This window comes from Pseudopipra pipra, chromosome 4 (assembly GCF_036250125.1).
Source record: "Pseudopipra pipra isolate bDixPip1 chromosome 4, bDixPip1.hap1, whole genome shotgun sequence".
Lineage (NCBI taxonomy): Eukaryota > Metazoa > Chordata > Aves > Passeriformes > Pipridae > Pseudopipra > Pseudopipra pipra.
The window spans coordinates 64,170,393-64,182,610 of NC_087552.1; the positions used below are offsets into that span (position 1 = coordinate 64,170,393).

General features: G+C 39.5%; 1 protein-coding gene across 4 annotated transcripts in view; it reads left to right on the forward strand.

The window, feature by feature from the left end:
* Window positions 1–12,218, forward strand: part of TBC1D14 (TBC1 domain family member 14) — a 69,321-nt gene that overhangs the window by 11,387 nt on the left and 45,716 nt on the right. For all 4 annotated transcript variants that reach the window (XM_064653293.1, XM_064653295.1, XM_064653297.1 and 1 more), the window contains exon 3: window positions 10,894–11,014. In XM_064653293.1, the coding sequence (XP_064509363.1) occupies window positions 10,894–11,014 (121 nt within the window). The remainder of the gene's footprint in view (window positions 1–10,893; window positions 11,015–12,218) is intronic.

Below are 12,218 nucleotides of genomic sequence, written 5' to 3' on the forward strand. Positions count from 1 at the left end.
CTTTGTGCATTTTTAGCTGATTGTTGTCAATAATGGGCATCTGAAAGGGCTGGAAAGAGAAGAATCACAGAATGTACTGAGTTGGAAGGGACCCATGAGGATCATCAAGTCCAGCTCTTAGCCCTGCACAGGACCGTCTCCAAGAGTCACACCATGTGCCTGAGAATATCATCCAAACACTTCTTGAACTCTGTCAGGCTTGATGTTGTGACACCTCCCTGAGGAGCCTGTTCCAGTGCCCAGCCACCCTCTGGGTAAAGAACCTTTTCCTAATATCCAACCTAAACCTCCCCTGACACAAATTCAGGTCATCCCTCAGGTCTTGCCACTGGTCACCACAGTGCCTGCCCCTCCTCTTCCCCTCACAAGGAAGTTTTAACTGCAATGTCTCCCCTCAGTCTCCTCTTCTCCAGGCTGAACAGACCAAGTGCCTTCTGCTGCCCCTCATATGGCTTCCCCACAAGACTCTTCACCATCCTCGTTGCCCCCTCCTTCGGACACTCTCTAATGGCTTAATATCTTTCTTATTTTGTGGTGCCCAAAGCTGCCACAATATTCAAGGTGAGGCTGCCCCAGTACAGGGCAGAGTGGGACAATCCCCTCCCTTGACAGGCTGGCGATGCTTTGCCTGATGCCCCCCAGCACACAGTTGGCCCTCCTGGCTGCCAGGGCACTGCTGACTCATTCACCTTGGCATTGGACAGGACTCCCAGGTCCCTTTCCCGACACTGCTTTCCAGCATCTCATTCCCCATGTCTGTACATGCATCCAGGGTTGGCCCATCCCAGGTGCAGAATCCAGCACTTTCCCTTGTTGAACTTCCTATGGTTGGTGATTGCCCAGTCCTCTCATTTGTCGAGGTCTCTCTGTGAGGCCTCTCTACCTTCCAGGAAGTCAGCAGATTTTCCACTTAAGTGTCATCTGCAAACTTGCTTCGTATCCCTTCTAGTCCTGCATCCAAGGAATTTATGAGGATGTTGAAGAGTACAGGGCCCAAGATGGAGCCCTGGGGAACCCCACTAGTGACAGGTCACCAGTCTGATGTTACCCCACTCACTGTTGCCCTCTGTGCTCGACCCATGAGCCAATTGCTCACCCACCACATGTTGTGTTTATCCAACTGTGCTGGACATTTTGTCCAGAAGGATCCTGTGAGAGACAGTATCGAAAGCTTTGCTGAAATCAAAGAAGATTGTATCAGCTGGCTTCCCTTGATCAGCTGGGTGTGTTACCTCCTCATAAAAGGAAATCAGGTTTGATAAGCAGGACTTTCCTCTAATGAAGCCAGGATGTGACCAATGACTGTGTTGTCTTTCAGGTGTTTTTCAATACCTGTCAGAATAATCTTTTCTGTAAGTTTACGAGGCACTGGAGTGAGACTAACAGGCCTCATTCAAGGCAAACAAGCTCATATTTCAGCAGTGTAGGAAGCAGCATAGGCACTGAGGATCTGTTTTAACAGATGATCCTGGCAACAGTATTTCAGCAGCCCGTGAGGCATTCAGGTGTACTCATCTGAAGGGTGCTTCAGTCTTTACGGTGTGGTTTTGGATAGTACTTATTTGAAAGCCATGCTGTCTACTTGAACTGACAGACTAGTGGTCCTCCCCTCATCTGTACTTATTTTCACAGCTCTGTGTAAAACAAAAGAAAAGCTGCAGAATTTTTCTGAAATAAACATTCTCTCTCAAAGCAAATCTTCCACAGGTGCAAAGCTGGAGTTCTACAGAGACGACAGCCTTTGCTTTTGATGAAGGTTAGAAATTTGTATAATACAGTTTCCAAAATTGCTATCCCCTAATTCAGAGCATGAAGTTTTGAATTTTGTCATGTGGCCTGTTCTCCACTAGGTGTTGAACTGAAACTATCCACATTAATTGTAGTCCTTATTTTCCCTTATGTGCGGAATAACGTATTGTGGAATAATTACTGTTCTGTTAGTTCTGCCTTAAACTTTGCACTAAATCTTACTTGATATGTAGCTCTTTATTCTTAAGGGAAGTTACTTTTATAGATTAAAATCTTAGTTTTACTGTTGAATAATGGAAACAGTTTTGCACAAACCTTTAAACAAAGAGGCTTGTTGAAGTTATTTGTTCGTTATGGAAGTTAAATGAAAATCTGCTCAGTGGTACTTTGAGCTTTGGCGTTGTTTTTTTAGTAATGGTACAAAACTGACTTAATGTGGTCTAGTTATTATTTAAAAGCAAGTAAAATGTGTATGTTTCTTTTCTAGTGGCTGGTAGGAAGCATTACAGAAGTCTCACACTGGGTGGTGAATGAGATCTGTAGCATAGATGAGTGTTCTGTGTTACTTGCAGCATTCACCTATTACTCTCCCATGGATTTTCTGAAGCAGGAATATATGTTTTTATGCCTTACTTTTGGTATTTAACGTCCTGTTAAATGCTGAATTTGCTGGCAGAAAAAAAAAATCTGCAAGTTCATTTATATGAACTGTTACTTTCAATTTGAGCATTAGTGACATTGCTGTTTTAGTGAACTAACCATTCCTTACTTATGTTAAGCCTCTCTTTGTAGTCATTAAGTGCCTCAAAAATTGTCGACCCATACCATAAGAATAACAAAGAAAAATCCCTACAGTAAATAGTAGGGTCATTCACACCTTACTTTGACAACTGACAAAGTAAACAAAAGAACTTGACAAGGTATTTGCTTAGTGCTTGGACTCCCCTTTGTGAGCAGCAGCCTTCCACAAATACAGAATCAATGAGCAGTTCTGGTCAGAAGTGACTTCTGGGGCCCGGTGGTGTCAGCCCCTGCTCAGTGCAGGGCTTCAGCCCTGGAGCGTGTTCCTCAGGACCTCGTCCAGTTATTGTGAGTTCATCCAAGCCTGGAGTTACCACAGCCTCTCTAGACTGCATGGTCCAGGATTTATCTGCTACCACTGTGAATTTTTTTTCTCTCCCCTTTTATCCAGTTGGAATTTACCTTGCAGCAACTTGCTGCTTTGTCTGATTTATTTTGCATGTCTCAGACACTTCAGTGCAGGCAACTCCGCTTTGTTCTCCTGTGAAATGAGGGCTACCTGCTAAGAAAAAGGGTAAATGCAGAATATTGTGGTTTTGATAAGTATTTTATTAAACTCTGCTCTTTTTTGCCAGAATTCTAGAGAAATTTCCAAGTTACCCTATTGCAAGCTATCAGGTGTCCTGTACAGCTAACTTGTATTGTATTCCTGTTTCTCTAGCTGTGGAAGTCTTTTTTTTTTTTTTTTTACCCCCAAACCTGCAGGTATCTGTTACACCATAAAGCGTCGTTGTCCTTGATTCTTACTGAGCATACTGGAATGTCAGTGGCTGGAAAAGTGTATTTATAAAATGTGATAGGAATTTATAAAATATGGTTCTGTTATTAGTTACCTTTTCCATAGGTAGGTCAATATGTAGGCTGTCTGGCTCTGTTTCTGTTAGATTTGTTTATCCATAAACCAAGCATTGTTCTTCCTTTAGTCTGACCTTTGGCAATCTCCCAGAGATAAAATTCTGCAACCCCTGCTTTTGTATGTATTTTTGGAATCCTTTTCGAAGCATAACTTTTGACTTGTTTATGCAGGTTCTTTGCCATAGTCAAAATACTTGAACTTTTTCTATGATGTTCTGTTCTGTTGGTTGGGGGGTTTTTTGTTTTGTTTTGCAGATTTTTTGCTATGTGTTTGGGTTTGGTTTTTTTTCCAAAGTGTAAGTTGACCTAGAGGTGATCTGAAGTTGGGAGCAGGGAATGTAAGAACTGGCAGTCACTGTGTCTAGTGAATTATTTCTAGGAACCAGTGTTACCTGGGCATGAGTACCAAGTGCTGGCTTTTACCTGTGGAGGATGTAGATTTAGGGCTTTTCAGGAGACTTTGGTGTGTCTTCCAACAAAAGTGCCTTCTCAAATCCGTCGGTTCTCCAGTCGTCGTGATTTATGTGTCAATCTTGTTCCTCCACTAATCAGGTACCAAAAATTCCTTTGATAGAATATGTTGCTGGTTTTTCAGGGTTTATTTTCTCAACCTCTGGAAATTGTTTAATTTGGAATATCTAGAGGTGAGAACTCTTTATTCTGTTTATTGAGGGTTTATTGAGGGTAAGTTAGGAGAGTTATGATTGGTACAAAATGCAAACGGTCATTGGAAGATGAGAAGAAAACAATATTATTATACCTTTTGCCTAAATTCCATAATAGAACGTTTCCTAGGTAGTGTTAATTGAATTAATACTAGGTCAGATAAGGTGACTGGACACTTTTGCTCACAATGCAGCAAATATTTAATAAAATTTATCTTATGTGTTTTACCTGATAGATGCTCTATGTTACTTAAAATGTTTTGTTTCAGTGTAGTTTTCTGGATGCCTTGTGGAATAATGTCTGTGGAGACATCTCTTACACTGCTTATGTGCTCAGTGTGGGTTTACCTAGTTCTGAGGATTAGTATCTGCTTACTTTGTCTAAAGTCCATTACACATGGAATTTGTCTGCCTCGGGTAGGCCGAGGGGCTCAAGACCTTAGTGCTCTCTCCTTGAGTAGTTTAAAAGGGATTGTCAGGGTCTTCCCAGCAACAGCTGAAATGAACTTTGACTTGCCTGTGTTTCTTTCTTGCTTCTTAAGAATACGTGCAAGTCTGATACTCATTTGAAAAAATGTCTTTCAAGATAAATTTGCTCTACAAAATATGAACCTTTTGAACTCTCTCCACTATCCTTATTTTTTATCTGCTCTGCTCATGAGGCTGGTAAGTCCTTACCGTAGTTAATGTGCATGACTATTCCACTTGTTTTGTCTTCTGAAAATAACCTTCTCAATCGAAAGACTAATTAAAATTTGAATGTGAGTGTGCATCTTGAGAGCAGGAAATGTTGTGTGTGTTTTTAAAACTTGTAACAAAAATTTCTTGCAATTGCAAATTAGTGTCGGGTAAACACAGATCAGAAATTGCATCAGTCTGCATGAGCGGGGGTCAGTTTCTAGATAATTTTCATACTTTCTTTTGTTTCTGTACTCCAACTGTCTTTTTAAGAGTAAGGAACCCATTTACTTGCAAATGTAATCTATGCTAGATCAGTGTTAATCTACCATAGAGCAACCTGTGCCATCTCACTTTTCTTTTGCTTACAATTGTCCTTCTGCGCCGCATGCCGGGAATTCAGGTACTGCAGAACTTTGTCTAAGGAGCCATGACAAAATAGTCACACCAACACAGTTAAAAATCAGATTTTCTGAAGAACTCAAATACTCTAGTCATGAAAACTCCTAAATCCTAAGCTCCTCTACCCTTTTGTTTCAGGAAACTGGTATACCTTGGAAATTCTGGGGAAAAAAACACCCTGTGTGTGTCCTGCAAGTAGGGGGGTGTGTGTGCACCAACAGGTGTCAGTGGGTGTATATGTGTCCACCTTGCTCAGCTTCACCCTCTGACAGCTACTGTGTTGGAGCCCATCCTTTTTTTCCTGTTGTTTGTACCAGAGAAATTTTTCCTTGACTCTGGTGGTACCAACTTCAGGAGTATCTGGTTGGGTACAATATTGAACCTGCCTGGCTAGAGGAGACTTTGAGACTTTTCAGGGAGGAGATTTACAGCTGACTTCAAGACCTGGAATAAATTGGCAACAGAACCCATGGCAGCACTGTCTGCTGCTTTTAGTGGATAGGTTTATGTACAGAACTGGAGGGCTTGGTGGGAGGTGGTGACCTCTTGAGAGGTGACTTCACATAAGAGACTAACCTTGCTTGGGACAAAGCACAGCTGAAACGTGGAAAAAGTGAAGAGTTGAATTTTTGTGGAGCTACTGCTCAGAACTCCTCACATGCTCATTGATAGTGGCTGCTATCAACTCCTCACAGGGCAGTAATTGCTGGCAGTTGTTACAGACTTCCTGTCTGTTTGCAAAGAGGGTTGGAAAGAACTAGATAAACTTGCTGCTTCAGTGGTGATGCAGGACCTTGTTTAAAAACACAAGCTTGAAAAAGCTGTAACAGGTGCCATATGGGTAGGTTTGACTTGATTCCTTGTTATTGATGTGGTTATAATTTTTTTTTTTAATTTGATTGAGGCTTTAAGCCTGTCCGTGACAGCACATAAAGCTTCATAAGTACGGGCAGGACGTAAATGTGCAGTGCATATATGGCAGCTATTCAGTAAGTTTATCTTAGCAGTGCTTATAGAACCAAAATGAAATGGTTCTTAAGTTTTATTAAAAAATAAGAATTTCCTGACACTGCTGAACTTGTCTCTTGGTATTGACTTCCTCTTTTCCCCACAGAAAAGGCAGCTGGGCGGGTTAAGATACGGTGGTGATGCAGTATCTGTATGTTCAAGCAAAAGATTGTTCCATCTCTGTCCTATATCACAGGATGGTATTTGTATGTGTGTAAAAATTAACTCTGGAGTTAGAATTAAGTTCTCTTCAGGCAGGTATTTCTTCTTCTTAGTTCAACTAAAATAACAAGGTTAAACAGCTGTTCGGTGCCAAATACCGTTTTTAGGGAACTGTGCAAAAAGCAATTTTCTATTTGAAACGTGACCTCAATTTAACTTCTGTGCTTGGCTTTTCTAAAATAAGAAGCTGCAGACACTTAGTGTAAAATAGTTAGCACGTACAATGGGAATGCAGATGTAACCCGTGACACTTTAATGGCTCCACGCTAATGATACTGCAGACACGATGTGTCATGTCAGAAATTCCTGTTAATGTCCCTATTGTAAATCAGCATGATGTGCTCTAATGGTTGTGAAGAGGACAATGAGACCGAGATAACGATCAGCATGTGATCTTTTCTTTCCAGGCACGTCAACCCTTTTCTACATTCAAGATCTCAAATTAATTTTGTTATCCTAAAGCACTTGTAATGAAAGTTTGGTATCTTTTAGCCTAGCATTTCTGAGCTCGTCTTTGGAGTAAAGGTCTGTTTAAGTTTTGTGGGGTTTTTGTAGGGGTTTTTTTGTTTGTTTGTTTGTTTTGTTTTGTTTTGTTTTTCCCCAAGTAGAGAAGTTTTGCTTATTATTAACCTGTATTTTCCGTTAGGTAAGGTCTCCTTAAGTTACCTTTAGAGTGGAATTTTTCTTAGTGAATTTTTTCAGAAGTGAGACTGCTTAGTACTTTTCTTGGAAATCCAAGGGAGCTGTGTTAGCATGGGAAGAAAGTAATTCCATTTTGTGCTGTGGCAGCAGAAAAATTGAAGGGTTTACTATATATATGGCAGAAATCCTTACTTCCTTCTAAGGCAGTTGCAGTAGGTATTAAGTAGGCTAAATAACCACGAGCCTGGGAGAAATTCCCTTCATAAAGATACCCTATTTCGGCAGGATGTTTTTTGAAACCCATTTAGACCTTAAAAAGGGCACTTAGTAGTGAGGTAGAAACTGGGTCCATGCACAACCTTTCCTGTTAGGATTACTTAGGTTTAATTGTAGCCTGGAGCTACAACTAATTTATAAATTAAATTCTTGATTTTTTATTTATGGGACCTCTGATTCTGTGGTAATTATGGAAGTTTGATCATATTTTAAGGGTTTGCTTTCAGTCCAGAAATCTCAAGTAGTGTTTTTGTCAGGACCCTGTGGTGGTGTCCTGATTTTTTGCAAAGCTCTGCAGAAATTGAACTGGAGAACATACCATAGTTTGTTTGTTGGGGTTATTTTTCCCGTTCAGTTTTCTAAGATCAGCTGCAAATTAGGTGGCATCTCTTCTGCTCCTTCCATGCCATCCTGACTATCTTGTGGTTTACTTTGGCCTGTTCCAGTCAGGGTAGATCATGGTTTAATGTCCTCAGTCAAAGCAAGAACAGGTTGTAGTTTGCTGTTCTACATCTGATTGTGCTGATATGTGGCCTCTGAAAATATTATGCCTTTTGGGAGTTTTGAGACTTTTTGGAGTTTGTAAGGAATGTGGACACCAGCAAAACACGAGAACTCAGGCCCAGACAGAGAGCAGGGGAAAAGGAGAGTGCAGAATGGGAGTTGTATGTTGACCATGCCTGGTGCTTTCAGTTCAGTATATATATATTTTAAATTAAAAGCGAACTGACATAGTATGAAAAGAGGAAGAGATGCCTGGTGCCCTAGAATGTAGAGATAGAGAAGAGTGATCTGAGCAAGTGCTGTGCCATCTGCTAGATAAGCTGTGGAACAGATTATTTATTATGATGGTCCCTCTAAAGGAAAAGTAGATAGCTAGGATTGTGGAATTGAATTGAAAGCAAGTGAGTGAGATTGACCTTTCCAGTTTAGTTCATCTTATGCAGGCCCTTGCAGCAGAGAGCTGTTCTATTTTATCATTCCAATTCATCTTTATTTTGCTCTGAGGATAAAGATCTACTGCTGCTCTTAAAATCCCTCAGAGGAGACTGGGGGGATTGTTGCTTGTATATACCCTTGTGCTAGCAACTTCTGATGTGGACAGATAGGGAGAGAAAATTGCCTTTAATTTTCATGTTATTGCAGTGCTAATGAAGTGTGGTGAAAGCCTTTTACTTGCAGAAGAGGATTTGAATGTGCACAGAACTGTCACACAGGTGTGCTCCTTAGGGGGCTCTTTCACTGTCCCTGGTGCTACAAGTTCTTGTTTTCTCTTAAGACAGTCTGGAATTCGCTTTTGAAGCAGTAACAACCTGAAAGAAAACTTCTTGCAAGAACAGCCAGCCTGCCTAGCATTGTTTATCCTGTTTACATGCTGTGATTTTTATGATGTTATTCCTGTCATGCTTTCCTTTTTACTCTTATATATATTTTAGAACTTAATTGATATTTCTCCGTTTTAAATTAACTGAACATATATGTAAAAATTAATCTCTTTTCTGTCTCTCTTTATATATTATTTCCCTGGTAGCTGGCTCAAATGATAATATAAATCCATCCTCTCTGGTCTTAGATGTTATGAAATGGGCAAGGGTGAGAAAATGACATGCAGAAGCCCTTCAGGCCAATCACAATGGAATCTGTGTATTGACAAGGTGAAGGAATTGCTGGCGGAAAGAAATTAAATTCAACTGAGATACCTTTCTTGGAAATTATTTTTGTGATATTCTCTGTTTCCCAGCAGTTGATGAATGCTTTAGTTAGCTTATAAATCTGTAAGCAGTCTCACAGCTGTAATGATGAGCCATGGGAAAGTCTCATAACGCTGAAATAGGAGTATGCTAGTTAGAGAGAAAAAACCCAAAACTTTGGGTTTGATCCAGTAGTTTACCTGTAGGATTATAATGTCATGCTTTGAAAAAAGGTGAAAGGGGGGGAAAATGGCAGCATGTTTCTATGTTTTTCATGTTGGTACTCTTTAGTGCTTTCCCTACAAGTGTTTACTCTGTATCTTTATACTGTTTCTTATTTTGTGTGGGGTAGGGTAGGAGAAAGCTGAAAGGGGTTTGTAGAAGTACATTTACTGCTTAGCTCTGACATCAGTTGTAATTGACTTGCGTGATTTCTGTACCTAAACACTCTGTTCTTATCTTTTAATATGATAATCTGTTCCTGGTTTGAATTTCAAGGTAACTGTATCCTTGTGATACAGAATCATGTGATAATTTGTATAAATATGTGCATATTTAAGGATGGCAGTGCACCCTATTAACTTTATAGTACACTTCAACACGCTGACGTTTTTACCTCAGTTGTCTTCCTCATATCAAACATTTCTCCTGTATTGCAGCAATGTTCTCTCTGTTGGTATAGCTGTGATATTTTTCGTGTCAGCTGATACAAAGTGGCCAGGAAATATGACTTTTTAGTGTCTAGGTTGTTCCCATTACAGATTTAGGAATTAGGCTGTTCTTATTATGGATTCAGCCCTTTTAGAACATGCAGCTCAATATACTTCTATTTACCAAACTTCCACGCTTGATGTGTATGAAACAATCTGTACTCAATGAGCCAACACACTGGGCATTAGGGTAGTAACTGTAAGGAAAAGAAGTAGTGGCAGACTTGAAGCATCCATGGTTTGAAGGTGCTAGAGCTGCCTGCTGATTGCAGCAGCAAAAATACTTTTGTCTCTGGATTATTTTTTTTTCTTTTAAATGAGGGAGCAAAAATCTATAGTCAGGTTTCCAGAAAAACCTACCACGAGGTGAGTAAATAACTGAGCCAACCTGTATATATTTGAATACTTGCTAAACTAGACAATAGGACAAAAGAAAATTTGTTACATTAATAATGCAGACATGCTGTGGGTGTAGAATATCTGTTGTGCTGCTGAAGGAGCTGAGTGCATGAGGTCTGGTCTGTACTGCATGTCCAGTTTTGGAAAAATGTAGCTGTGGTGTAAAAATGGAAGTCTGGCCTATCGCTTTATGATTAAAAACTAGCAATGTCAATAAAACTAATTCAGTTTTTAGTGGCTTTGTGCCTGGCTTTGACTGTTCCTGCAGTGTTTAAGCTGGTTGAGACATTTCAGAGTTAATAAAATGTCTTCAGAATTAATGTGTTTTGATAGCAGCTTTTAAGCTTATTCAGGAAAAATAATCTTTTATGAAAGCAGATCAAATACAGTAAAAGGCTACTATGTCTCCAACTTTTTTGTGATTTTTGGTAGTAGTGTGTTGTAACAGGCAGGTAGAGAACGTTTACTCAGCAAGAGATTGTGTCTTAGTGGTTTTTTAAAGGAGTGAGGCTGAATGGTCTAGAAGGAGGCTAAAAAGGAAGGCCACCTATAGAAACTTGGAAAATGAACTTTTTTTTCATCTACTAGAAGTTATTATTTAACAAAGTCCATTGCCTGGTATGGTGATAATACTGCATGATTTATCTTTTGAGAATGGGAAACAGTGTCTGTCAGCTCAACGACAAGAGGAGTTGGAATATTTGGTTGGGATACATAAGGTCAGCAGATTGTCTGTCCTTCTGCTTGTTATAATTAATAACCTCTTTTTCTTAATCAAACTTTTTTTTTTTTTAGGAATTTGTTTACCAGAAAGCAAAGTGCAAGATTTGAAAAACAAAATGATGTGGGATGGAAGTTTTTTGGAAAAGTACCTCTCAGAGAAAACTCACAGAAAGATCCCAAGAAAATGCAAAAGGTATTTGTTTTGTTCTGTGTTAGAATTAATGGTGAATGTAGAAGCCAGTTAAGTTTATGATCTGTATATATGACTGAGCAGCCTATTTGTTTGATGAGTTGTGCACAATTTCTTGGGCAGTAGCAAAGAAGGTTCTTAGTTGAAATTTTACTTCCATTATAACAGTGCCATTCAAAAGAATGTGGTCATTATATTGACTACTCCATGAAAACACATACCACTTGGGTATAAAGCATTTCTTGTGAAGATTCAAAGTATATGATATTTTTTCTTTTTTTAATAATCAAGTTTACCTAATTTGAAAATCTTTCTAGTATCTTATTCTTGTTCTGTTTTTCACTGGTTTGTGGCCTTTGTGTCAAAGATCCATCTATAACAGGCCATTTGAAGGGAAATTGTAGTCTTCTGGCCTTGGCTTATTTTTGCTTTAATAGTAATTAAAAGTACATAAATTCAAGATAAAGTGAACGTGATAGAGTGCCAGAAACTTGTGTTAGAATGCTGGTTTCGCCCATTCCTTGTTTTCTGAAGTACTTGCTGTTTGGAGTTGAAATTTTCCATGTGTTGGCCTTGATGAAAATTTGGTTATTGACTTGAAATGTTGGATCAATACAATACAGTTCAGGATAAGTGAGTGGAATAAATATTTTTTCCTTGTCCAAATAGCTGGATTTCAATACACACTCAAAATGGAGTGTGTATTGAAATTATTTATTGAAATGGTTCCTTCTTTGCGTATCACTTCTCAAGCTGTGGCATTTATAACATTGTTGAAAACAACATTTCAGAGAACTGGTTCTAGTACAGATAAACCCAAGCATTTGGTTAGTGAATCAAATGACCTGCCTTTCCAATGGGGAAAATCTTGTGAAATCCAGCTATATGGGCAGCAGTTCATGAGCTGCTCTTTCAGTGACAAGAAAACAGCCTCTTTCAATCTGCCTGACTCGATCTGGGGTTTTGGGATTTTATATAGGCATGTCATGGGTTTGGGCTTTTGTTGTATTTTGCTCGTCGCTTCCTTGTTCAAACCACTGTGGGAATGGGAAGGTTTGCATGGAAAGAGAGAACATGTAGTAAGAACTTCAAAACCAGCTGCAGTGTGTGAAATGCAAATGCTCATTTGAAGGACTGTGCTGCTTAATTTAGGGTAAAGTACTCTGGAAATCCGTGTGTCGTGTCACTGGGCTTAGCTGTAGTTGGG